The 23,706-nt window shown below is 37.8% G+C and overlaps 1 protein-coding gene across 1 annotated transcript in view; it reads left to right on the top strand.

Annotated features, from left to right (window-relative positions):
* Positions 1-23,706, top strand: part of LOC116234048 (titin) — a 240,281-nt gene that overhangs the window by 170,612 nt on the left and 45,963 nt on the right. The window contains exons 180-220 of the mRNA XM_090144101.1: positions 151-299; positions 389-421; positions 516-645; positions 751-1,050; positions 1,138-1,455; positions 1,547-1,843; positions 1,950-2,249; positions 2,906-3,220; positions 3,317-3,465; positions 4,364-4,514; positions 4,611-4,892; positions 4,985-5,287; positions 5,375-5,677; positions 5,798-6,079; positions 6,532-6,831; positions 6,919-7,221; positions 7,334-7,642; positions 7,723-8,004; positions 8,635-8,934; positions 9,084-9,377; positions 9,480-12,446; positions 12,545-12,865; positions 12,978-13,262; positions 13,479-13,778; positions 14,088-14,390; positions 15,440-15,715; positions 15,829-16,128; positions 16,238-16,540; positions 16,780-17,079; positions 17,202-17,489; positions 17,582-17,878; positions 17,978-18,280; positions 18,374-18,679; positions 19,655-19,942; positions 20,051-20,341; positions 20,438-20,725; positions 21,188-21,778; positions 21,871-21,975; positions 22,413-22,610; positions 22,695-22,991; positions 23,119-23,706. Of these exons, the coding sequence (XP_090000227.1) occupies positions 151-299; positions 389-421; positions 516-645; positions 751-1,050; positions 1,138-1,455; positions 1,547-1,843; positions 1,950-2,249; positions 2,906-3,220; positions 3,317-3,465; positions 4,364-4,514; positions 4,611-4,892; positions 4,985-5,287; positions 5,375-5,677; positions 5,798-6,079; positions 6,532-6,831; positions 6,919-7,221; positions 7,334-7,642; positions 7,723-8,004; positions 8,635-8,934; positions 9,084-9,377; positions 9,480-12,446; positions 12,545-12,865; positions 12,978-13,262; positions 13,479-13,778; positions 14,088-14,390; positions 15,440-15,715; positions 15,829-16,128; positions 16,238-16,540; positions 16,780-17,079; positions 17,202-17,489; positions 17,582-17,878; positions 17,978-18,280; positions 18,374-18,679; positions 19,655-19,942; positions 20,051-20,341; positions 20,438-20,725; positions 21,188-21,778; positions 21,871-21,975; positions 22,413-22,610; positions 22,695-22,991; positions 23,119-23,706 (14,295 nt within the window). The remainder of the gene's footprint in view (positions 1-150; positions 300-388; positions 422-515; positions 646-750; positions 1,051-1,137; positions 1,456-1,546; positions 1,844-1,949; positions 2,250-2,905; positions 3,221-3,316; positions 3,466-4,363; positions 4,515-4,610; positions 4,893-4,984; positions 5,288-5,374; positions 5,678-5,797; positions 6,080-6,531; positions 6,832-6,918; positions 7,222-7,333; positions 7,643-7,722; positions 8,005-8,634; positions 8,935-9,083; positions 9,378-9,479; positions 12,447-12,544; positions 12,866-12,977; positions 13,263-13,478; positions 13,779-14,087; positions 14,391-15,439; positions 15,716-15,828; positions 16,129-16,237; positions 16,541-16,779; positions 17,080-17,201; positions 17,490-17,581; positions 17,879-17,977; positions 18,281-18,373; positions 18,680-19,654; positions 19,943-20,050; positions 20,342-20,437; positions 20,726-21,187; positions 21,779-21,870; positions 21,976-22,412; positions 22,611-22,694; positions 22,992-23,118) is intronic.

Here is a 23,706-nt window from a genome sequence, read left to right as displayed (position 1 = left end):
AAATTTATTTATATAATTCCCAGCTTACTTTTTACACACACCACCTTTTCCAAATAAACATACATTCTGTATTTAAACTAGTTCTGGCAGAAATTTACTTTTGGTAGCTCTGAAAAATTATTAACTCTTCTTTTTTTTTTTTTTTTCCAGAGGAACCAGAAATCTTCCTTGATATTGGAGCACAGGATTTTCTCTCTTGTCGTGCTGGCACAACAATTAAAATCCCAGCTGTTATCAAAGGTCGTCCAGTTCCAAAATCATTTTGGGAATTTGAAGGGAAAGCAAAGACAACAGCAAAGGTTAGTAAAAGGAAAAACATTTTTCTTAATCTATTTCTAGACATTTAAGTACATCCCTTTCATATTTACTTTATTCCCTTTATTTATAGGAGGGAGGTCATACTGTACCTGAAGAAGCTCAGGTAAAGCAAGCAAGTTTTGTAACTTCAGCATTGCAAAATTTTTCAAACATAGACATTTAAAGTTGATCTGTACATTTCTTTCTATGATCTACAGGTGGAAGCAACTGATACACGTTCAGTGATAATCATCCCTGAGTGCAACAGAAGTCATTCGGGACGATACAGTATTACAGCAAAAAACAAAGCAGGACAAAAAACAGCACATATCAGAGTCAACGTTCTTGGTATGGCTTACACATACTGAATGAAATGTTCAAATGGTAGATTTCGGGTTTTTTTTCCCTACATACTTGTATAACATTATTTCTGTTATGCTTTTACCTTAACAGATGTCCCAGGTCCACCAAAAGACCTAAAAGTAAGTGATATCACAAGAGGTAGTTGCAAACTTTCATGGAAGATGCCAGATGATGATGGCGGAGATAGAATCAGAGGATATGTTATTGAAAAAAGAACTATCGATGGGAAAGCCTGGACAAAAGTCAATGCAAACTGTGGAAGCACTTCCTTTGTTGTACCTGATCTCATATCTGGTCAAGAGTATTTCTTCCGGGTACGTGCAGAAAACCGTTTTGGTGTTGGCCCTCCTGCAGAAACTATCCAACGAACCACAGCCAGGGATCCCATCCGTAAGTGAAATCAAAATGAATAGAGTTACTTGAAACCAGATGATACTGTACAGTGAATTTATTTATGTTTCTGTTTCCTTTCTTAAGATCCTCCTGATCCACCTATTAAATTGAAGATTGGCCTTGTAACCAAGAACACAGTGAGCTTGACATGGAAACCTCCAAAAAATGATGGTGGAGCTCCTGTTACTCATTATAATGTTGAATGTCTCCGCTGGGATCGTACTGGAGAAGTGAAAGAGACTTGGAAACAGTGCAACAGACGTGATGTGGAGGAAACAAAGTTTACTGTTGAGGATCTTATAGAAGGTGGTGAATATGAATTCAGAGTCAAGGCTGTCAATATAGCAGGTCCTAGTAGGCCTTCAGCTACTGTTGGTCCACTTGTTGTTAAAGACCAAACGTGTAAGTAGTGGCTAATACCAATAAATACAAATTCTACTCTACAATGATGAAGCATTTTTGTATGCTAACTTTTATCAACATTTAATTGTAGGCCCACCATCTATTGAACTCAAAGAATTTATGGAGGTTGAAGAAGGAACAGATGTTAACGTTGTGGCCAAGATAAAGGGCATACCCTTCCCAGCACTAACTTGGGAAAAAGCTTCTCCAAAGAAACCAGATGACAAAAAACCAGTGTCGTATGACCAACATGTCAACAAGATCGTTGGTGAAGATTCTTGCACTTTATTGATTCAACAGTCTCGCAGAAGTGATACAGGCTTATACACTATAACAGCAGTAAATAACTTAGGAACGGCTTCAAAGGAGATGAGACTAAATGTTCTGGGTAGATATCAAGAACTCTTATGTTACATAAATTGATAACATTTGTGTGATACTTGATTTGAATAGTGTTTGAATTAATTCTTCTTTAATAAAAATTTATATTTTAGGCCGTCCTGGACCTCCAGTGGGCCCAATTAAATTTGAATCCATTTTGGCTGACAAAATGACAATATCGTGGCTTCCTCCATTAGATGATGGTGGTTCTAAGATTACAAACTATGTTATTGAGAAAAAAGAAGCCAATAGGAGGACGTGGGTACCAGTTACAAATGAGCCTAAGGAATGCTTATTCACTATTCCCAAGTTGATGGAAGGCCATGAGTATGTGTTCCGCATTATGGCACAAAATAAGTATGGTATTGGAGAACCTTTGGACAGTGAACCAGAAACAGCAAGAAACCTTTTCAGTAAGTGGAAATCTGTTTTCAAATTATGTCAGATATTTTCATACACTGATATGTGTATGACATCTGTTATATACCACTATTATTTTTCTCCACTGAAGTAAATTCTCTAGAGTAGTTTGAAGAATTTTAGCAGTAGTAGTTAGTGGTTGTGTGGTACCTAAAAATATTTCCCTGTTAAATATATTGAAATAAAACCTCTGAATTTATTAAGTTGTAAATATACAAATAAGGTTTTATCTAACAAGATTTAGGTCATTCTGTTGTGTTTGAGACATTATTGATATTATAGATCAGGAATTTGCTGCCTTCAGTTTTGAAAAAGAAATCTGAACAATAGTGATGTAGAAGTAATGTTTGTCAAGAGTAAAATATCTTCAAAACATTCAGGATTGGGCTAGGTGCTGAAACGAGATACTGATCCAGGAAGGGAAAAAAAAAAAAAGCAACTTCATTCTTGACCATTGTTATTTGAATGAAAGATACATCACTGTAGTTTCATGGTATATTATGTGAAAAGGGATTGTAAGCTGAATGAGGGAAGAGGTCACATGCTACAACTGTAATCATGTGACTACATAGGTCTGTTTTGCATTCTAGGTATCTCCATCTTCCTGTAGCAATTTTTTACAAGCTATCTGTAATTTTTTTTTCCCCAGCTGTTCCTGGACCATGTGACAAACCAACAGTTAGCAGTATAACACGTGACTCCATGACTGTAAACTGGGAAGAACCAGAACATGATGGTGGCTCTCCTATTACTGGTTACTGGTTGGAGCGCAAAGAAACTACTGGAAAGAGATGGACCAGGGTTAATCGTGACCCAATCAAACCTATGGCACTTGGTGTTTCATACAAAGTTACTGGTCTTATTGAAGGTTCTGAATATCAATTTCGTGTATCGGCTATTAATGCAGCTGGTGTTGGACCACCAAGCATGCCATCTGATCCAGCAATTGCTAGAGACCCTATTGGTAAATATTTTTGTTTCCCATTTTTGAATTTGAAAATACTCAAATGGGAATACAGAATATATTGTTATGCTGTAACTGTGTGATCATATTTTTCAGCCCCACCTGGCCCTCCTATTCCAAAAGTTACTGACTGGACAAAATCTTCTGTAGACTTGGAGTGGACCCCACCATTAAAGGATGGTGGCTCTAGGATCACTGGGTACATTGTTGAGTATAAAGAGGAAGGAAAGGAAGAATGGGAAAAGGTAGGTGGAAATCCTACAAAATCTGACTTTTTTCCTCTATATGTCTATCTAAAGAAGTGTCTCCAGAAAAAATAAATAAATAAATAAATAAATAAATATATACATATATATATTTACAAATTTTCATTATGGATGTTATTTTCTAAAACTTGATCTTTTGCACCATAATGCATATGAAAATATCATATACTTAAATTGTGCAACCAAAATTAAAATCAGTAATTGCCACTCCACAGCACCCAGTTCATTGAGCAGTTTCTTTATGTTAGATTTTTTATAGTTCTGTATTTAAAAATAAGACAAAATAGGTAGGTGATAGGTGATCTGTGATTAAAAAAAAAAAAAAAGAGAGAGAAAAACAGCTTATCGCAGGCATAATCTCTGCTAAATTATTTATGATTAATATGGCCCCTGTTTTTTTTTTTTCCTTTAAATAAAATACTTTGGCCATTTTTTTGTATCTGTGTAAATGCTGAGATACATTTAAAGTAGTACATAAATTTCCTGCATTTTTTCCAGGTAAACAGAATTCATATTTGGATTTATAAAAGAACAAACTGTTCTTTTTTAAATTCTTTTTCTTTTTCTTTCTTTTTTTCTTTTTTTTTTTTTTAGCACCACTGTCACTTAGCTTATTTGACCAGCAAAACAAGTAATCCTTCTGGAACTACAGAGCATTGTAATGTCTCTATCTTTTAAAATGATCAAAAAAATGAATCTTCAGAACAATAACTTGTGTGTCGAGTTTCTGAAAACTCCTATACGAGCTAGATTACTGTATGCTCAATAATGTCTTGTAAATCTGAAACAATTTCTCATTTAAGATTTATTTCAAGCATCACAAAGAAATTGATGATACCTTGATTTTTTTGGTTGATTTTATAATGTTTTTTTCCAGGTAAAGGATAAAGAAATCAGAGGAACCAAGTTTGTTGTGGCAGGATTAAAAGAAGGGTGTTTTTATAAATTTAGAGTAAGGGCAGTGAATGCTGCTGGCATTGGAGAGCCCGGAGAAGTCACAGACATTATTGAAATGAAGGACAGAATTGGTATTTATCACTTTCATTTACTTCTTCAAATATTTCTAATTCAAAATGAGAACTTAATAAAAAGACTGATGTTTTTATTTTGCTCACCTCCCACAGTGGCTCCTGATATTAATTTGGATGCAAGTGTCAGGGACAGAATTGTTGTTCATGCTGGAGGAGTAATTCGGATCATAGCATATGTCTCTGGAAAACCAGCTCCAACAGTGAGTTGGAGCAGAGATGATCGAGCTTTACCAGAAGAAGCTAAAATTGAAGAAACGGCTATTAGTTCTTCTTTAGTCATCAAGAATTGCAAACGGAGCCACCAGGGTGTATACACTCTTCTTGCTAAAAATGCAGGTGGTGAGCGGAAGAAGACCATTATTGTTGATGTGCTAGGTAAAAAGTAATTTCATTCCTTGTAAACAAGTTAAATTTCATAACATTCAGTGTGTATATTTCAATACTCCATTTTTTTTCTTTGATTTCAGATGTGCCAGGCCCAGTCGGCATGCCATTCCTTACTGAGAACCTAACAAGTGACTCTTGTAAATTGACATGGTTTACTCCAGAAGATGATGGTGGTTCTCCTATTACCAACTACATAATTGAAAAACGTGAATCTGACCATAGAGCCTGGACTCCAGTAACCTATACAGTTACAAGACAGAATGCTACTGTTCAGGGACTGACTGAAGGGAAAGCGTACTTTTTCCGAATTGCAGCAGAGAATATTATTGGCATGGGTCCTTTCACAGAGACGACAAAAGAACTTATCATTAGAGATCCAATAAGTAAGTTTATTTTGTGGTGTAAGTTACTGTCATATGAGGTGAATCTGCAGGAAAATGAGTTTAACATATTTTTGTGTTTGTTCACAGCCGTTCCTGACCGTCCTGAAGACCTAGAGGTTAAAGCAGTTACAAAGAACTCTGTTACATTAACTTGGAATCCTCCAAAATATAATGGAGGCTCGGATATCACCATGTATGTTCTAGAGAGTCGTCTCATTGGAAAAGAAAAATTCCACAGAGTTACTAAGGAGAAAATGCTTGATAGGAAATACACTGTAGAAGGCTTGAAAGAGGGTGACACCTATGAATATCGTGTGAGTGCTTGCAATATTGTGGGGCAAGGCAAGCCATCATTTTGCACAAAACCAATCACGTGCAAGGATGAAATCGGTATGTATCTTTTTCATATTTCTTTTGAAAATAATGGTCATTCTTACTGATTCCTTACTTTTTCTTACTAATATTGCTGACATTTTGTGGAAATCATATTTTTTTAATTTCATCTTTCAGCTCCTCCAACGCTTGACCTTGACTTCAGAGACAAACTTATTGTTCGGGTTGGTGAAGCTTTCAGCTTGACTGGACGTTACTCAGGAAAGCCTACACCAAAGATTACTTGGCTGAGGGATGATATTGTTTTGAAAGAAGATAGCCGTACAAAGATTAAGACAACTCCTACGACACTTTGTCTGGGGATACTAAAATCTGTCCGTGAAGATTCAGGCAAATATTGTGTTACTGTAGAGAACAGCACAGGATCAAGAAAAGGGTTTTGTCAAGTTACTGTTGTTGGTAGGTTTTACTGAACATTAGTACTGCCTTTAATGTTTTATAATTCAAATTCATTAAATTATATGAAATGTAAAAACTGTGTCCTTTGTTAAAATATTCTGATTTATTACACTCTTACTGAAGTATTATTTACTGATTGAGTTCATAGTTAACTCTGCCTTAGTTTATTCTGCATGAATATATATTTCCACAAGCATTTCAAGAATATCAATCTACTGTAGAAAATGTCAGTCACTAAATACTTTATAAGCATTAAGAAATTAGGTCCAGTGAGTCAGACAAGTATTAAGGTAGGAATAACTTTGAGATTTTGACTCCTTATTTAAAAGAAGTTACTGGGTTTCTATTTTATAATACGGTAATGTATTTACCATATTAACACTACTTTAATCTCTGTTATTGTTTGAAGATCTTATAAGAACATGGGTATGATTTATTTTTTTCTTCAACAGATCGTCCATCACCTCCAGTGGGTCCAGTTATATTTGATGAAGTTCATAAAGATCATATGATAGTTTCCTGGAAACCTCCACTCGATGATGGAGGCAGTGAAATTACAAACTACATTATTGAGAAGAAGGATGCACACAGAGACCTGTGGATGCCAGTTACATCTGCTACAGTTAAGACAACGTGCAAAATTCCTAAGCTGCTTGAAGGAAGAGAATATCAAATTCGAATTTATGCTGAAAATCTCTACGGCATAAGTGATCCTCTCATCTCTGATGAGATGAAAGCCAAGGACCGTTTCAGTATGTTGTTTGTTTGCTATCTTATTTTGATATTGTAATCTTTACTCTGTCTGTTGCCCTCATGAACTCTTGTGGGTTTTTTCCCAGGTGTTCCTGATGCACCTGAACAACCAGTTATTAAGGATATTACAAAAGACTCTGCAGTAGTAGTTTGGAACAAACCATATGATGGAGGCAAGCCAATAACAAACTATATTGTGGAAAAGAAGGAAACAATGGCTACTAGATGGGTCAGAGTTACCAAAGACCCAATTTTCCCCAGTACTCAATTCAAAGTACCTGACCTCCTCGAAGGCTGCCAGTATGAATTCCGTGTTTCAGCAGAAAATGAAATTGGTGTTGGTAATCCTAGTCCACCATCAAAGCCAATTTTTGCTAGAGATCCAATTGGTAAAGTATTAAATTTGCTTTTTTTCATTGAAGTTTTAATGTAGTCTTACTTTCACTTAGAAATCCTTTCAAATATTTTCCTTTTTTCCTTTTCTTTTTTTCTTTGTAACAGTAAAACCAAGTCCACCTGTTAATCCGGAAGCAGTAGATAAAACTAAGAATTCTGTTGACTTGACTTGGCAACCACCACGCCATGATGGTAATGGAAAGATAATTGGCTACCTTGTTGAATATCAGAAGGTTGGAGATGAAGAATGGAAAAAGGCCAATCTTACACCTGATTCTTGTCCTGAGACAAAATATAAAGTCACTGGACTTACTGAGGGTTTGACCTATAAGTTCAGGGTCATGGCAGTCAATGCAGCAGGTGAATCTGAACCAGCCTATGTTCCTGATCCAGTAGAAGTAAAGGACAGACTTGGTGAGTATAATAAAATCAGATGAGTTTACTTAGGAAGAGACTTGTTTTCTCAATTTCTAAAAAACTTATTTTGATTTCAGAACCTCCTGAGCTGATACTTGATGCTAATATGGCCCGGGAACAACATGTAAAAGCAGGAGATACACTGAGACTTAGTGCTGTTATTAAAGGTGTTCCGTTTCCAAAAGTTTCTTGGAAGAAAGAAGATAAGGAAGTCTCACCCAAAGCTGATATTGAGGTTACAGGTGTTGGCAGTAAGCTTGAAATTCGTAACACTGTCCATGAAGATGGTGGAATTTACTCCCTGACAGTTGAAAATCCAGCTGGTTCAAAGACTGTTTCAGTAAAAGTTCTTGTCTTAGGTAATCTTTTTATGTTACTTTTTACTGCCTAGTTTTATTCTTTAAATGGAGATTAAGAAATGAAGGAATGTCAGGAAAATATCAAAAAATTGAGATATAAGGAAAGGTTGAGGGAACTGGGCTTGTTTAGCTTGGAGAAGAGAAGGCTCCAGGGAGACCTCATTGTGGCCTTCCAGTACTTCAAGGGAGCATATAAACAGGAGGAGGAACAGCTGTTTACAAGGGTGGATAGTGATAGGACAAGGGGGAATGGTTTTAAACTGAGAAAGGGGAGGTGTAGGTTAGATATTAGGAGGAAGTTTTTCCACACAGAGGGTGGTGACACACTGGAACAGATTGACTAAGGAGGTTGTGGATGCCCCATCCCTGGAGGCATTCAAGGCCAGGCTGGATGTGGCTCTGGGCAGCCTGGTCTAATGGTTGTAGACTCTGCACGTAGCAAGGGGGTTGAAACTAGATGATCGTTGTGGTCCCTTTCAACCCAGGCCATTCTATGATTCTGTGATAAAATACACAGTAGAAAAAAAAGACTGACACATGAAATATGTATTTTCTCTTAAAATCTACTAAATTAAAATAAAAAATCTTTGGTTATCAAATAGATAACGGATTTGTTTTCAATGTTGTTAGATAAGCCTGGTCCACCTAGAAATCTGCAGGTCAGTGATGTTAGAAGTGATTCTTGCTACCTGACATGGAAAGAACCAGAAGATGATGGTGGCTCTGTTATTACCAACTATGTGGTGGAAAGGAAAGATGTAGCTTCTGCACAGTGGGTATCTGTCTCATCGACCTCCAAGAAACGCAGTCACATGGCTAAATATCTCATGGAAGGCACTCAGTATCTTTTCCGAGTTGCAGCTGAGAATCTGTTTGGTAGAGGACCATATGTGGAAACACTCAAGCCAATTAAAGCCATGGATCCACTGCGTAAGTGTTACTCAGTTATGATTTGTTTTGTTTATATTGTTCTCTGTAATTTTTGAAATGGTCCTGTTGGAACCAATGTGAACATTGTACAGTGTACTATCAGATGGATCAGCCATCTATTAACTGCTTTGGGTTTTATATTTTAAAAGATCCTCCTGGGCCACCGAAGAATCTGCATCACGTAGATGTTGACAAGACTGAAGTTTCCCTTGTTTGGAATCGACCAGATCGTGATGGTGGTGCTGAGATAACTGGATATTTGGTAGAATATCAGGAAGATGGTGCAGATGAGTGGACAAAGTTCCAAACGGTCCCAATGCTAGACTGTGTTGTTACAGGCCTCCAAAAAGGAAAAATATACAAATTCCGTGTGAAAGCTCAAAATATTGTGGGTCTCAGCCTTCCAGATACAACGATACCAATAGAATGTCAAGAAAAACTAGGTAATTTTTAGCTTTTTTGTATTGTTTCACTGATTCTTTCTCTCCTTTAACTATACTCTCCAAAAACCATTATGCAATTTCTGTTTTTTTTTCTAATTTCAGTACCTCCATCTGTAGAACTAGATGTGAAGTTAATTGAAGGTCTTGTTGTTAAAGCTGGTACCACAGTGAGACTTCCTGCAATTATGAGAGGTGTGCCAGTTCCCACTGCAAAATGGGTTACTGATGGCACTGAAATTAAGACGGAAGGCAGACACAAGATAGAGACTGACAATTATTCAACTGTACTTACCATCAAAGACTGTGTAAGAAAAGATACGGGAGAATATCTACTCACAGTATCTAATGCAGCTGGCCACAAAACTGTTGCTCTACATCTTACGGTTTTGGATGTTCCTGGCCCACCGACTGGTCCTATTAATATTCTTGAAGTAACACCAGAACATATGGTTATTTCTTGGCGCCCTCCTAAAGACGATGGTGGGAGTCCTATAATAAACTATATTGTTGAGAAGCGTCAGTCAAAGAAAGAGACTTGGGGAGTAGTTAGCTCTGGAACGAGTCACACAAAAATTAAGATTCCACGACTGCAGAAAGGCTGTGAATATATTTTCCGTGTTCGGGCAGAAAATAAGATAGGCATTGGTGCACCTCTTGATTCAGAACCCACAGTTGCTAAACATATGTTTGATCCACCATCCCCACCTGGTAAACCAATAGTGTTTGATATTACAGAAAATGCTGCAACAGTGTCCTGGACCCTACCAATGTCAGATGGTGGAACTCCAATAACTGGTTATATACTTGAGCGTCGAGAAGTATCTGGTAAATGGGTGCGTGTCAATAAGACGCCAATACTTGATATGAAATACAGAGTCACTGGTCTCTTTGAAGGCAACACATATGAATTCAGAGTTTTCGCAGAAAACATGGTGGGCTTAAGCAAGCCATCTCCAAGCTCTGATCCAATAAAAGCGTCACGTCCTATCACTCCTCCTGGACCACCCATTAATCCAAAATTAAAAGATAAAACCAGAGAAACAGCTGATCTAGTTTGGACAAAACCCCTCAAAGATGGTGGCAGCCCAATTCTGGGATATATTGTGGAATGCCAGAAAACTGGAACTACGCAGTGGAACAGGATTAATAAAGATGATCTCATCAGACAATGTGCCTTTAGAGTACCTGGGTTAATAGAAGGAAATGAATATAAATTCAGAATAAAAGCTGTCAACATTGTAGGAGAGGGAGAGCCAAGAGAACTGGCAGAAACTGTACTTGCAAAGGATATTCTTTCTCCTCCAGAAGTAAGCTTAGATGTGACTTGTCGAGACTTAATTACTGTCCGAGTAGGCCAAACAATCCATATTACTGGCAAAGTAAAAGGTAGGCCAGATCCTGAAATAACATGGTCTAAGGATGGCAAAGTTTTGGTACAGGAAAAACGCATTGAAATAATCCATGATCTACCTAATGTTGGACTGCAAGTAAAAGAAGCCAAAAGATCTGATCATGGCAAGTATATAATAGCAGCTAAGAACAGCTGTGGACATGCTCAAGGTTTTGCCATTGTGAATGTACTTGACAGACCTGGACCATGTCAGAACCTGAAAATAAGCTATGTCACAAAAGATTCTTGTATGATTGCTTGGGAGAGTCCAGTGGATAATGGTGGCTCAGAAATCACAAATTATATTGTAGAGTACCGTCAACCAAATCAGAGGGGATGGTCAATTGTGTCCTCTGATGTCACTAAACGGTTAGTAAAGGCAAATCTTGTAGAGAACCGTGAATACTTCTTTAGAGTTTGTGCAGAAAACAAAATAGGTCCAGGTCCTTGCATTGAGACCAAAACTCCCATCCTTGCCATAAATCCTATTGACAAGCCTGGAGAGCCAGAAAATCTTCACATTGCAGAGAAAGGAAAAACATTTGTATTTCTGAAATGGAGAAGACCAGATTATGATGGTGGAAGCCCAAATTTAAGTTATCATGTGGAGAGAAAACTGAAAGATTCAGATGAATGGGAAAGGGTTCACAAAGGCAGCATTAAGGAAACACACTACATGGTTGATAAATGTGTTGAAAATAAGATTTACCAATTCAGAGTTCAAACCAAGAATGAGGCAGGTGAAAGCGACTGGGTAAAAACTGCTGAAGTTGTTGTGAAGGAGGATCTGCAGAAACCAGTTCTGGACTTGAAGTTAAGCGGGGTACTAACAGTGAAAGCTGGTGACACAATTAGAATTGAGGCTGGAGTCAGAGGAAAACCACAGCCTGAAGTTGCATGGACAAAAGACAAAGATGCAACGGATCTTACAAGGTCTCCAAGAGTCAGTATTGAAACAACATCTGACACATCAAAATTTGTTCTCACAAAATCAAGGCGTAGTGATGGTGGGAAATATGTGATTACTGCAACTAACACAGCTGGTAGTTTTGTAGCATATGCTACTGTTATAGTTTTGGATAAACCAGGTCCTGTAAGAAACTTGAAAGTCACTGACATTTCAAGTGACAGATGTACTGTTACCTGGGAACCTCCAGAGGATGATGGCGGTTGTGAAATACAAAACTACATCCTAGAAAAATGTGAAAGCAAGCGTATGGTTTGGTCTACATACTCTTCTTCTGTCCTAACAAACTATGCAAATGTAACACGCCTCATTGAAGGTAATGAATATATATTCAGAGTTCGCGCAGAGAATAAAATGGGCACTGGTCCACCAACAGAAACACACCCAATTATCGCAAAAACTAAATTTGATAGACCTGGACGCCCTGACCCCCCAGAGGTAACAAGAGTAAGCAAAGAAGAGATGACTGTTGTTTGGAATCCTCCAGAATACGATGGTGGCAAGTCAATTACAGGATACATCTTAGAGAGGAAAGAAAAACGATCACTAAGATGGGTTCCAGTTACTAAGACTGCTATTCCTGAGAGACGCAAGAAGGTTACTAATCTCATCCCTGGTCATGAATATCAGTTCCGTGTCAGTGCTGAAAATGAAGTTGGACTTGGAGAACCAAGCTTGCCGTCAAGACCAGTAGTAGCAAAAGACCCAATAGGTATAATACTGTTATATTCTACCTTATTTTGTTTTAGTGTTAACAGATGATTAAATTGCATAACTGTATTCTTATCTGTAATTTTTATTGCCTTTCAGAACCACCTGGTCCTCCCACCAACTTGAGGGTGGTTGATAGTACAAAGAGTTCAATAACCCTTGGCTGGGGAAAACCAGTATATGATGGTGGTGCTCCAATTATTGGATATGTTGTAGAAATTAGACCAAAAGTGGAAGGTGCTGATCCTGAAGCAGGGTGGAAACGATGCAATGTTGCTGCTCAAGTTATTCATACAGAATTTACAGCCACTAGTCTGGATGAGAAACAATTATATGAGTTCAGAGTTTCTGCCCAAAATCAGGTTGGCCTTGGACGGCCAGCAGAACTGAAAGAAGCTGTGTCTCCCAAAGAAATACTTGGTAAATTTTCCCATTTTCACTGTGAGTTTTTGCATGCAATCTTCATTTGCTCTGTTTTTAACTTATTTCATGTCCTAAACTTGAATTTTATTTCTGTAAATTTATCTTTCAGAACCTCCTGAGATTGAATTGGATGCAAGCATGAGAAAGTTAGTCACAGTAAGAGCAGGATGTCCTATCAGACTTTTTGCCATTATTAGAGGTCGCCCAGCACCAAAAGTCACCTGGAGGAGAATGGGTATCGATAACGTCATCAGAAAAGGACAAGTCGATCTGGTTGACACTATGGCCTTCTGTGTCATCCCTGATTCAACACGTGATGACTCAGGCAAATATTCATTGACACTTGTCAATGTAGCTGGAGAAAAGGCTGTGTTTGTGAACGTTAGAGTTCTGGGTAAGTAACCAGAGAACTATTTGTAGACATTGTTTTAATAATATTGTATGTCCATTACAGAAATCTTTATGCCCACTAATGCTGAAGTTTTTGAGCACAAATAAATATATTGGCTAATGCTGTCTCTGACTGTGTAACATCCTGTTAGCAACCCTTACTTGTAACTTGAAGAATTTTCAAAACAAAAGACTTGCATAAATTGAAATTTCTTTATAGATACTCCTGGACCTGTGTCAGACTTCAGAGCTTCAGATGTCACCAAGATGTCATGCCATCTCTCATGGGCACCTCCAGAGAATGATGGCGGTAGTCCAGTGACTCATTACATCCTGCAGAAACGTGAGGCTGACAGGAAGACTTGGGGAACGGTCACTGCCGAACTAAAGAAAACTAGTTTCCAAATAGCTAACCTTGTACCTGGAAATGAATATTACTTCAGAGTAACAGCAGTAAATGAATATGGATCAGGTGTTCCAAGTGACATACCAAAACCAGTCCTAGCAACAGATCCCTTAAGTAAGTATGCTTTTATGCATATTTCATTGTTTTCTATGATTAAGTAAGATTTTGGATTTTTTCTAAAGCAGTTATTTCTAAACAGGATAATGCTACTATCTACTCAGTGTCATAAATATTTGCATCAGTTACTTTCAGATAACACATGTGAATGCAGTGTTTTCACAATCTTTCAAAAAGTTTCCTCTTTTCTATATTTTACCTGTTGAGTTAGCATAGATAGCATTGAACAATTCAGAAAATCTTGGTAATTCATTGTTTAATGTTTCTTTTCCTTTACCTCTCCTTCTCTTCCCCCCACTCCCAAAGGTGAACCCGATCCACCAAGAAAACTTGAAGTTACTGAAATTACAAAGAACAGTGCTACTTTAGGCTGGCTGCCACCACTGCGTGATGGAGGCTCAAAAGTTGATGGGTATATTGTTAGCTACAAAGAAGATGACCAACCAGAAGATCGTTGGACAGAATATTCAGTAGTCAAAGACCTCTCTATTGTTGTAGCCGGTCTGAAAGAAGGAAAAAAGTACAAGTTTAGAGTGGCAGCTCGAAATGCTGTTGGAGTAAGTTTTCCAAGAGAAGCTGAAGGAGTATTTGAAATTAAAGAACAACTCAGTAAGTACCTAATTAAATATTACCCTTGTTACAGTATTCTCCTTAGCAATAAAATAGGCAAGCATTCTTATTCTTAGTTTGAGACCTAAGAAGTCAATTACTTGATGAAGTCATCTTGAGGATTATGATTAACTGTATTGGATATTTTCACAGGTCAAAAAAGATGAGCATGACTCATTAAACAATATGGTGTGTATTGCTTCAGTTGGAACCAGAAGACAGGAATTAGGGAGAGATAATAAATACATCCAGTTAACTTAAAATGAAAGAGAAAAGGGGAACAGTAGGTCAACAGTAGGGTGAGATATGTGGGCTTTGAAGTGGTTGTTATTTTGAGATAAGATAGGAGAGAAAATGTTGCTTGTATTGTAGAGTAACTTGGAAATGTAAAGCTAAAACAAGGATGGAGGACATACTAGCTTAGTGGAATACTTCAGGCACAGGAAGTCATAGGAGTGTGGGACAAATAAGAACAGCCTCCTTGATCTGCGATGTGGAGAAAGGTACAGGATCAACAGAGAAAACTAGACAGGGACAGGAAGAAAAGTACACTAAATGTATGGACAGTCTTCTTTTGGAAGGTGACAAAAATTTGTGCAAAAATTAGGGAAGGGGCTCTAGTTTGAAGACTGATTCAAAAGTAGTAAAAAGATAGACTGTGGAAACACATTAAATTCAGTGAGAATTTCAGTTTTTCTTTTCTTCTCCTTCATGTCTGTCTTGTAGAAAGTAGGAACCCATCTGTACAATAGGTTGTCCATGATGAATTTCATAGGAGTTATGTGATTCATTAAGTGTGCAAGAAGGAAATTCAAACTCAAAATTTTTTTTCTTATAATCTGTATGAGAATGCTAAAGTAAGACTGGCATAAATATTGCACACTGCAAAATCTCTAGTTCATAAGTGGACCGAAATTAAAAATTATCAAGTTGTTCCTACTGGTTATTCCACTTGAGGGAGATGAAAAGAACTTTCACATGAAAGCATAAGAAGTGAATTGATATGTCATAGAAGTTGAATTTATATATCACTGTCTGTTTTTTTCCAGTCCCACCTAAGATCCTGATGCCTGATCATGTTCACATTAAAGCTGGGAAGAAGCTGAGAATTGAAGCTCATGTATATGGGAAACCTCAGCCAGTCTGTAAATGGCTGAAAGGAGATCAAGATGTAATTACATCCAGTCGCCTTGCTGTGCATAAAGCAGAAAAGTCTTCTGTTCTTATCATTAAGGATGTGACTAGAAAAGATTCTGGTTTTTACACTCTTACTGCAGAAAACAGCTCTGGTACTGATAGTCAAAAAATCAGAGTGGTAGTCATGGGTATGTATCATTTAATTATATTTTTAAAAATCCAGTTTTATACAAAACTAGTTTCAGTATGTTCCAGTGCTTTCCATTTTCCTTCATAACTTTCAGTGTGTTTCTTTGTGCAGATAAGCCAGGTCCACCACAGCCTCCGTTTGACATTTCTGAAATAGATGCTGATGCTTGCACTCTTGCATGGCATATACCTCTTGAAGATGGTGGCAGTAACATTACCAACTATGTAGTTGAAAAATGTGATGTAAGCCGAGGAGACTGGGTAACAGCTTTAGCTTCTGTCACAAAGACAAGCTGCAGAATTGGAAAACTGATTCCTGGAGAAGAATACATGTTCCGTGTTCGTGCTGAAAATCGTTTTGGGATTTCTGAGCCACTTAATTCTGACAAGATGATTGCAAGGTTCCCATTTGGTATGTCAGATTTTCACAGCAACATTTCTCTTTTTTTTTGTTTTTTGTTTTTTTTTCCTTCCTAATAAGAAAACATGTGATTTATATCAATCCTTGTATTTCTGTCTAGATGTACCCAGTGAACCAAAGAATGCACGTATTACCAAGGTTAATAAGGACTGCATTTTTGTTGCCTGGGATAGACCAGATAGTGATGGAGGCAGTCCAATCACTGGTTATCTCATTGAACGCAAAGAAAGAAACAGCTTACTGTGGGTGAAAGCTAATGATACAGCTGTGCGTTCCACAGAGTACCCTTGTGTGGGGCTCATTGAAGGTCTTGAGTATACTTTCAGAATTTATGCACTGAACAGAGCTGGAGCAAGTAAACCTAGTAAACCAACTGAGATTGTCGCAGCAAGGACACCAGTCGGTAAGCCAGACAAACCACTGAGTAGCAACATGGTCATTTCAAATGTATCTGCAATTCTTCATAATCTTCAGTTTGCACTTGTTTTCATGTTTGCTGTGAATGCACAGTATGGTTGTACTGTAGACTGGATCCAGATCTATTAAAGATTTAATATATATATTAAATCTCTTTATTAATATAGTAGCTATTAAAAAACAGCAACAAAACACCAGACTAAAACATGATCTTACTCATCTTAGATCCTCCTGGAAAACCTGAAGTTATTGATGTCACTAAGAGTACTGCATCGCTGGTATGGACAAGACCAAAGCATGACGGTGGTAGTAAGCTTGTTGGCTACTTTGTTGAAGCTTGCAAATTGCCTGGTGACAAATGGGTCCGGTGCAATACAACTCCACATCAGATACCTCTGGAAGAGTACACTGCTACTGATCTGGAAGAAAATGCTCAATATCAATTTAGAGCAATTGCTAAGACAGCAGTTAATATTAGCCGACCTTCAGAACCTTCTGATCCAGTGACCATTCACCCAGAAAATGGTGAGAAATGCAAAAGCATTTGAGAACTTTGAGAATCTATCCATATTCAATTAATACTCATGAGAAGAATGGGATGCTTACCTCTTACTAGACTGATTAAATTTTGTGCTCTTTCCCTTCAGTTCCTCCCAGAATAGAGTTGGATCTGTCTATGCAATCACAGCTAACAGTAAAAGCTGGAACTAACGTACGTCTGGAGGCAAATGTATATGGAAAACCCATGCCAACCATCACTTGGAAGAAAGAAGGAGAACATTTAAAGCCATCAGAAGGTGTTAAGATAACTACTAAGAGAAATCTTGCTATTGTTGAACTGTTCAGTGTTAACAGGAAGCAAACAGGAGACTATACTATTACTGCTGAAAATGCAAGTGGATCAAAGTCAGCAACTATTAGGCTTAAAGTACTTGGTAAGCTAAAGACCGTCTGTTAATAAATCCTTTTATGGTTAAATTATATAGCAAGAGATAGCGGTATAATGTACTGTTGTTGATTCTTCTAGATAAGCCTGGTCCTCCAGCCTCTGTAAAAATCAAGCATATGTATGCAGATCATGCAATGCTTTCTTGGGAGCCTCCTCTAGAAGATGGAGGTTCAGAAATTACTAATTACATTGTTGACAAACGTGAAACAAGCAGACCAAACTGGGCCCAGGTCAGCGCCACTGTACCCATTACAAGCTGCACAGTGGAGAAACTAATAGAAGGGCATGAGTACCAGTTCCGTATATGTGCTGAAAACAAATATGGTGTTGGAGACCCTATTATGACTGAACCAGCAGTTGCTAAGAATCCATATGGTAAGTGCTTAGCAGGCTATCTTTGCAAGTCACTGTTTTTTGTTTTTTGTTTTTTTGCATACACTTATGGATATCAACATAACTTTCAAATCTTTACAGATGTACCTGGACCTTGTGATCCACCGGTAATCAGTAATGTAACGAAAGACTTCATGACTGTTAGCTGGAAGCCACCAGCTAATGATGGAGGGTCCCCAATAACTGGTTATATACTTGAGAAGCGTGAAACTAAAGCTCTTAACTGGACAAAGGTAAACAGGAAGCCTGTCATTGAAAGAACTGTTAAGGCTTCAGGACTCCAAGAAGGAACAGAATACGAGTTCCGGGTGATAGCATTGAATAAGGCTGGACCTGGCAAGCCTAGTGCACCATCCAAAGCAGTGTATGCTCGTGATCCTCAATGTAAGCTGAAAGTCTCAGATATTTCCCATGGTATTTCCAAATACTTTTGTACAGCATTCGGTATAATTAACTTTCTGCTATTTTAATTCTCAGATCCTCCTGGCCCACCTGCTTTCCCGAAGGTGGTTGACACTACTCGTAATTCAATAAGCCTGTCATGGAGCAAACCAGCGTATGATGGCGGAAGCCCTATTATTGGTTATCTAGTAGAATCAAAAAGAGCTGACACAGACAACTGGGTCAGATGCAATCTTCCCAAGAACTTACAGGCTACACACTTTGTGGTAACAGGGCTGATAGAAGATACAGAGTACCAGTTCCGCGTATATGCTGTCAATAAGATTGGATACAGTGATCCAAGTGATGTTCCTGATAAACACACTGCAAAAGATATTTTAAGTATGTTCATTGACAATATATTACCATGTTTATGTTACCATGTCACTTTTGTTTTAATTCATGGGATGGCTTCTAAATGAAGGGTTTGTCATGCATCATTTAAAAAAGTTTGCAGTGTGTCATTTCTCAAAGAAATGTAGTGACTAATTTGGAAAAAAATGGGACAGTTAGGAACTGAGAAGAATCTTACTGGTGTCTGCATTTTTCATTTGTATGCTAGATACTCTTCCACTTCCTATTTTTTCTCTCTCTAATCATAAATCAAACTTTTCAGGTAGTCTTCATGTCTTCTAAATAATTTGAAGCCAAAACTATTATCCTAAGAATTTGCGTGACACTATGTAAATGTAAACTGGAATGCAGGAAATTCCATCTGAACGTGAAGAAAAACTTTTATTTGGAGGGTGACAGTGCAGCAACAGACTGCCCAGAGAGGTTGTGGATCTCTTTCTCTGGAGATACATAAATCCGACCCAGTCTCTTTCCTGTGTAACCTACTATAGGGAACCTATTTTAGCAGGGGGATTGGATCTGATGGTCTCCAGAGATCCCTTCCAACTCCTGTGATTCTGTGAGACTTATTTTCTAAGAGTTGTACTGGCTTCTGTATGCATTTTGCCATATGTAGAAAATCATTCCTTCACAGAACTGCTTTGGTTCAAGAGAAGTAGTACAGGCTTCAAACTCCTTTGAATTATAGAGGAAATTAGAGTCCTTTTTATAAGATAAGTAATGTAAATGATGGAAAAAGCAGAAGAAAAGCAAGTGAAATTGGTGGGGGGGTTGGAGGGGGAGGAAAGCAAAGTCTATAAATGATCTTGAAATGAGAATCAGGACACAAACTCACTAATATCATCATGGACAAAGAAATTAATTGGTTAATGTGGAATGCCTGTAAAGCGGTACTTCTTGTCAGAGAAACTTCAGTGATAGTCATAAAGATTATGTTTTAATTACCTCATTTTTGTTTAACAGTTCCTCCTGAAGGAGAACTTGATGCAGAACTAAGGAAAGTACTTGTATTACGTGCTGGCGTCACAATGAGACTTTATGTGCCGGTAAGAGGACGACCACCTCCCAAGATTACATGGTCTAAAGTGGGTGCCAACCTAAGAGACAGACAAGGATTAGACATCAAATCAACTGATTTTGATACCTTCCTGCGCTGTGAAAATGTAAACAAATATGATGCTGGAAAATACGTCCTCAGTCTGGAGAATAGTTGTGGTAAAAAGGCATACACCATTGTTGTAAAAGTACTTGGTAAGTGGCAGAGTTTTCCCCAGAATAATATAATTGTTCAATTTATAACTGATTTTTTTTTTTCATTTCATTTACTAAATTAAATCTGGGGGATTTGTGCTTATCTAGATACTCCTGGCCCTCCTGTTAACCTTGTTGTAAAGGAAGCATCTAAAGATTCTGCTTACATAACATGGGAACCTCCACTAATTGATGGTGGCAGTCCAATCACAAATTATGTTGTTGAAAAACGTGATGCAGAAAGAAAGTCATGGTCTACAGTAACAGCAGAATGTCCAAAGACAAGCTACAGGATAACTAACTTAGAAGAAGGCAAATCCTACTTCTTCAGGGTTTTTGCTGAAAATGAATATGGTATTGGTGACCCCTGTGAAACTCGTGATGCTGTTAAAGCTTCTGGTAAGAAAAATCAATCAATTTCTCCTATTTTGGTATTCAATTCATTTTTATTTTTAGCTTGAAAGGACACTAACTATGCTTTTCTTCATCTTCTAGAAACACCTGGGCCAGTTGTGGATCTGAAAGCTTCAGCTGTAACAAAATCATCTTGCAATTTAGTATGGAAAAAGCCTGTGAGTGATGGTGGAAGCCGTATTTTTGCCTATGTTGTGGAGGTTCTCATTGGTGAAGATAAGTGGCAAGAAGTGATGCGGTCAAAGAACCTTCATTATTCAATGAGAGACCTAAAGGAAGGACAAGAATACACGTTCAGAGTGAGAGCCCAAAATGATGCTGGATATGGAACTCCAAGGGAGCTCACAATTGTGGCAAGAGATGATGTTGGTATGAAGCAACTTTTAAGATAATTAATTCACTCACCAAAACCCATTTATTTCATGCTTAGCATCGTTGCTATATATACATGTAAATCAGATGCCTCTAAAAGGAAGAAAATTTTTCTATAAGGGTGGTGAGGCTCTGCAAAATGGGAAACTCTGGCCCAGGGAAGCTGTGCATGCCCCGTTCCTGGAGATGTTTAAGGCCAGGCTGGATAGGGCTTTGAGGAGCCTGAGTTAGTAGGAGATGTCCCTGTCCCTGACAGGGGGGTTGGACTTAGATGTTCTTTAAGGTCCCTTCTGGCACAGACCTTTTTATGATTCTCTGAAGAATTTTATCTCAGAGTTTATACTTAGTTTAATAACTGTCCTTTTTTCTTTTTTTTTTTTTCTTTATTTTTCTTTATTTTTCTTTATTTTTCTTTTTTTTTCTTTTTTTCTTTTTTCTTTTTTTTTTTTTTTTTTACAGTGGCACCTGATCTTGATTTAAGAGATCTACCTGATTTGTGCTATGTAGCTAAAGAGGGTAGCAATTTCCATCTTAAAATCCCTATTAAAGGCAAGCCTTTCCCAACTGTAACTTGGAAGAAAGATGAAGACAAGGTACTTACTGAGAGTGGAAGAGTTGCTTTTGAATCTACGGCAGTAAACACAACACTTGTAGTACGTGACTGCCAGAAAGCAGATGCTGGAAAATACACAATCACTCTGAAGAATGTTGTTGGCAGCAAGGAAGGCACCATTTCTGTGAAAGTTGTTGGCAAACCTGGCATACCAACAGGTCCAGTGAAATTTGATGAAGTCACAGCTGATGCCATGACCTTAAAATGGGGTCCTCCGAAAGATAATGGTGGTTCAGAAATCACTAACTATGTTCTAGAGAAAAGAGATAATATAAGCAATAAGTGGGTGACTTGTGCCTCTGCAGTCCAGAAAACTACATTTAGAGTTACACGGCTTCATGAAGGAAATGAATATACATTCAGGATCAGGGCTGAAAATAAATATGGAGTAGGTGAAGGTCTTAAATCTGACCCTGTTGTTGCAAAACATCCATTTGGTAAGTAATTATTATAATATTCAAAATGTTATAAAAAGGTTTTAGAGGTGATATTTGTTGTTAATGATGCTGCCTCTTTTAATATTGTTTAGATGTGCCTGATGCTCCTCCACCCCCCAATATTGTTGATGTTCGACACGATTCTGTATCTTTAACTTGGACAGATCCCAGAAGAACTGGAGGCTCACCAATCACAGGTATATTCCCAAAAGCCTCCTTACTATTCCAGTTCTTAATGGTTTGGGGAAATAATTGGTTGATTTCACTGTTTTACTTTCTATTCTTTCTGTATGATGAATCTTCTAAAAGGCCTAATTTCAAAAGAAGGAAGTCAGGAAGTGTCAAACCAAGAAAGTAATTATGCAGAGAGGCAAAACAACCAAAGCACCAAAAAATTATCATGGCTGCATGTTACATCACTTTGGGCTGTACAATTTGCATTACAAGCATCTCACTGTTTCTCTTAGATACATCTGTAATGCATGTCCACATCTGTTTCTTAATCTGGTTTTCAGTGTTGTTTTGTGCAATTCCTATGTGACTTACCATGCAAACAGTATGATGTTTTGCAAACCTGTGGTAAATGAAGATCTCTGGAAAACCTCTCATTTTCATCTCACCATTTATCTTCTAGGTTATCATATCGAATTCAAAGAAAGAAATAGTCTTTTGTGGAAGAGAGCGAACACAATTCCAATCAGAATGAAAGATTTCAGAGTGACAGGATTAACTGAAGGACTGGAGTATGAGTTCAGAGTAATGGCAATCAATCTAGCTGGAGTAGGTAAACCAAGTCCACCATCTGAACCTGTTGTGGCACTTGACCCCATTGGTAAGTTTATAAGGAGAACAAAATGAAAATTCTGAAAGTTGAAATCACTGTTGTTTGACCGTGGTTTACCATTTTTTCTTTAAGATCCTCCTGGGAAACCTGAAGTTATCAATGTAACAAGGAACTCAGTAACACTTATTTGGACAGAACCAAAATATGATGGTGGACATAAATTAACTGGCTATATTGTTGAAAAACGTGATTTACCTTCGAAGACTTGGACTAAAGCTAATCATGTGAATGTTCCAGACTGTGCATTCACTGTAACTGACCTTACTGAAGGTTCTAAATACGAGTTCAGAATTAGAGCTAAGAACACTGCTGGGGCTATCAGCCCTCCATCTGAATCCACAGGAACCATAATATGCAAGGATGAGTATGGTACGTAGATGGCATCAAAATGAATTCTATTTGAATAATTAATATAGTGCCAAATCTTTTTTGTTTTGTTGGTTGTTTTACTATCTTCTTTGTATATGAATTGTTTTTGTTTTTGTTTTTTTTACAGAGGCACCAACAATTGTTATCGAACCTACTTTGAAGGAAGGTTTAACAGTGAAAGCAGGAGACACAATTACTGTATCTGCTATTAGTATCCGTGGTAAACCACCTCCAACTTCAGCATGGTCAAAAGCTGGAAAAGATTTTAGACCTTCAGAGCTTGTGCACATTGAAACTACACCCACTTCTTCTACCCTAACCATCAAATACGCAGCCAGAAAGGATTCTGGAGAATACACAATCACTGCAACCAATCCTTTTGGCACTAAGCAAGAGAGTGTACATGTGAAAGTCTTAGATGTTCCAGGACCTCCAGGGCCTATTGAGATCAGCAATGTTTCAGCAGAAAAAGCCACTCTTACATGGTCACCTCCTGCAGAAGATGGTGGATCACCAATCAAATCATATATTCTTGAAAAGAGAGAAACTAGCCGACTGCTCTGGACATTAGTGGCTGAAAATATTGAGAGTTGTAGGCATGTTGTTAGCAAACTCATTCAAGGAAATGAGTATGTTTTCCGTGTCTCAGCGGTAAATAAATATGGCAAGGGTGAACCAGTACAATCAGAACCAGTTAAGATGGTGGACAGATTTG

This window comes from Phasianus colchicus, chromosome 7 (genome assembly GCF_987193195.1).
Source record: "Phasianus colchicus chromosome 7, bPhaCol1.hap1.1, whole genome shotgun sequence".
In the NCBI taxonomy this organism is placed as follows: domain Eukaryota; kingdom Metazoa; phylum Chordata; class Aves; order Galliformes; family Phasianidae; genus Phasianus; species Phasianus colchicus.
This window is presented reverse-complemented; position numbering and strand designations above follow the sequence as displayed.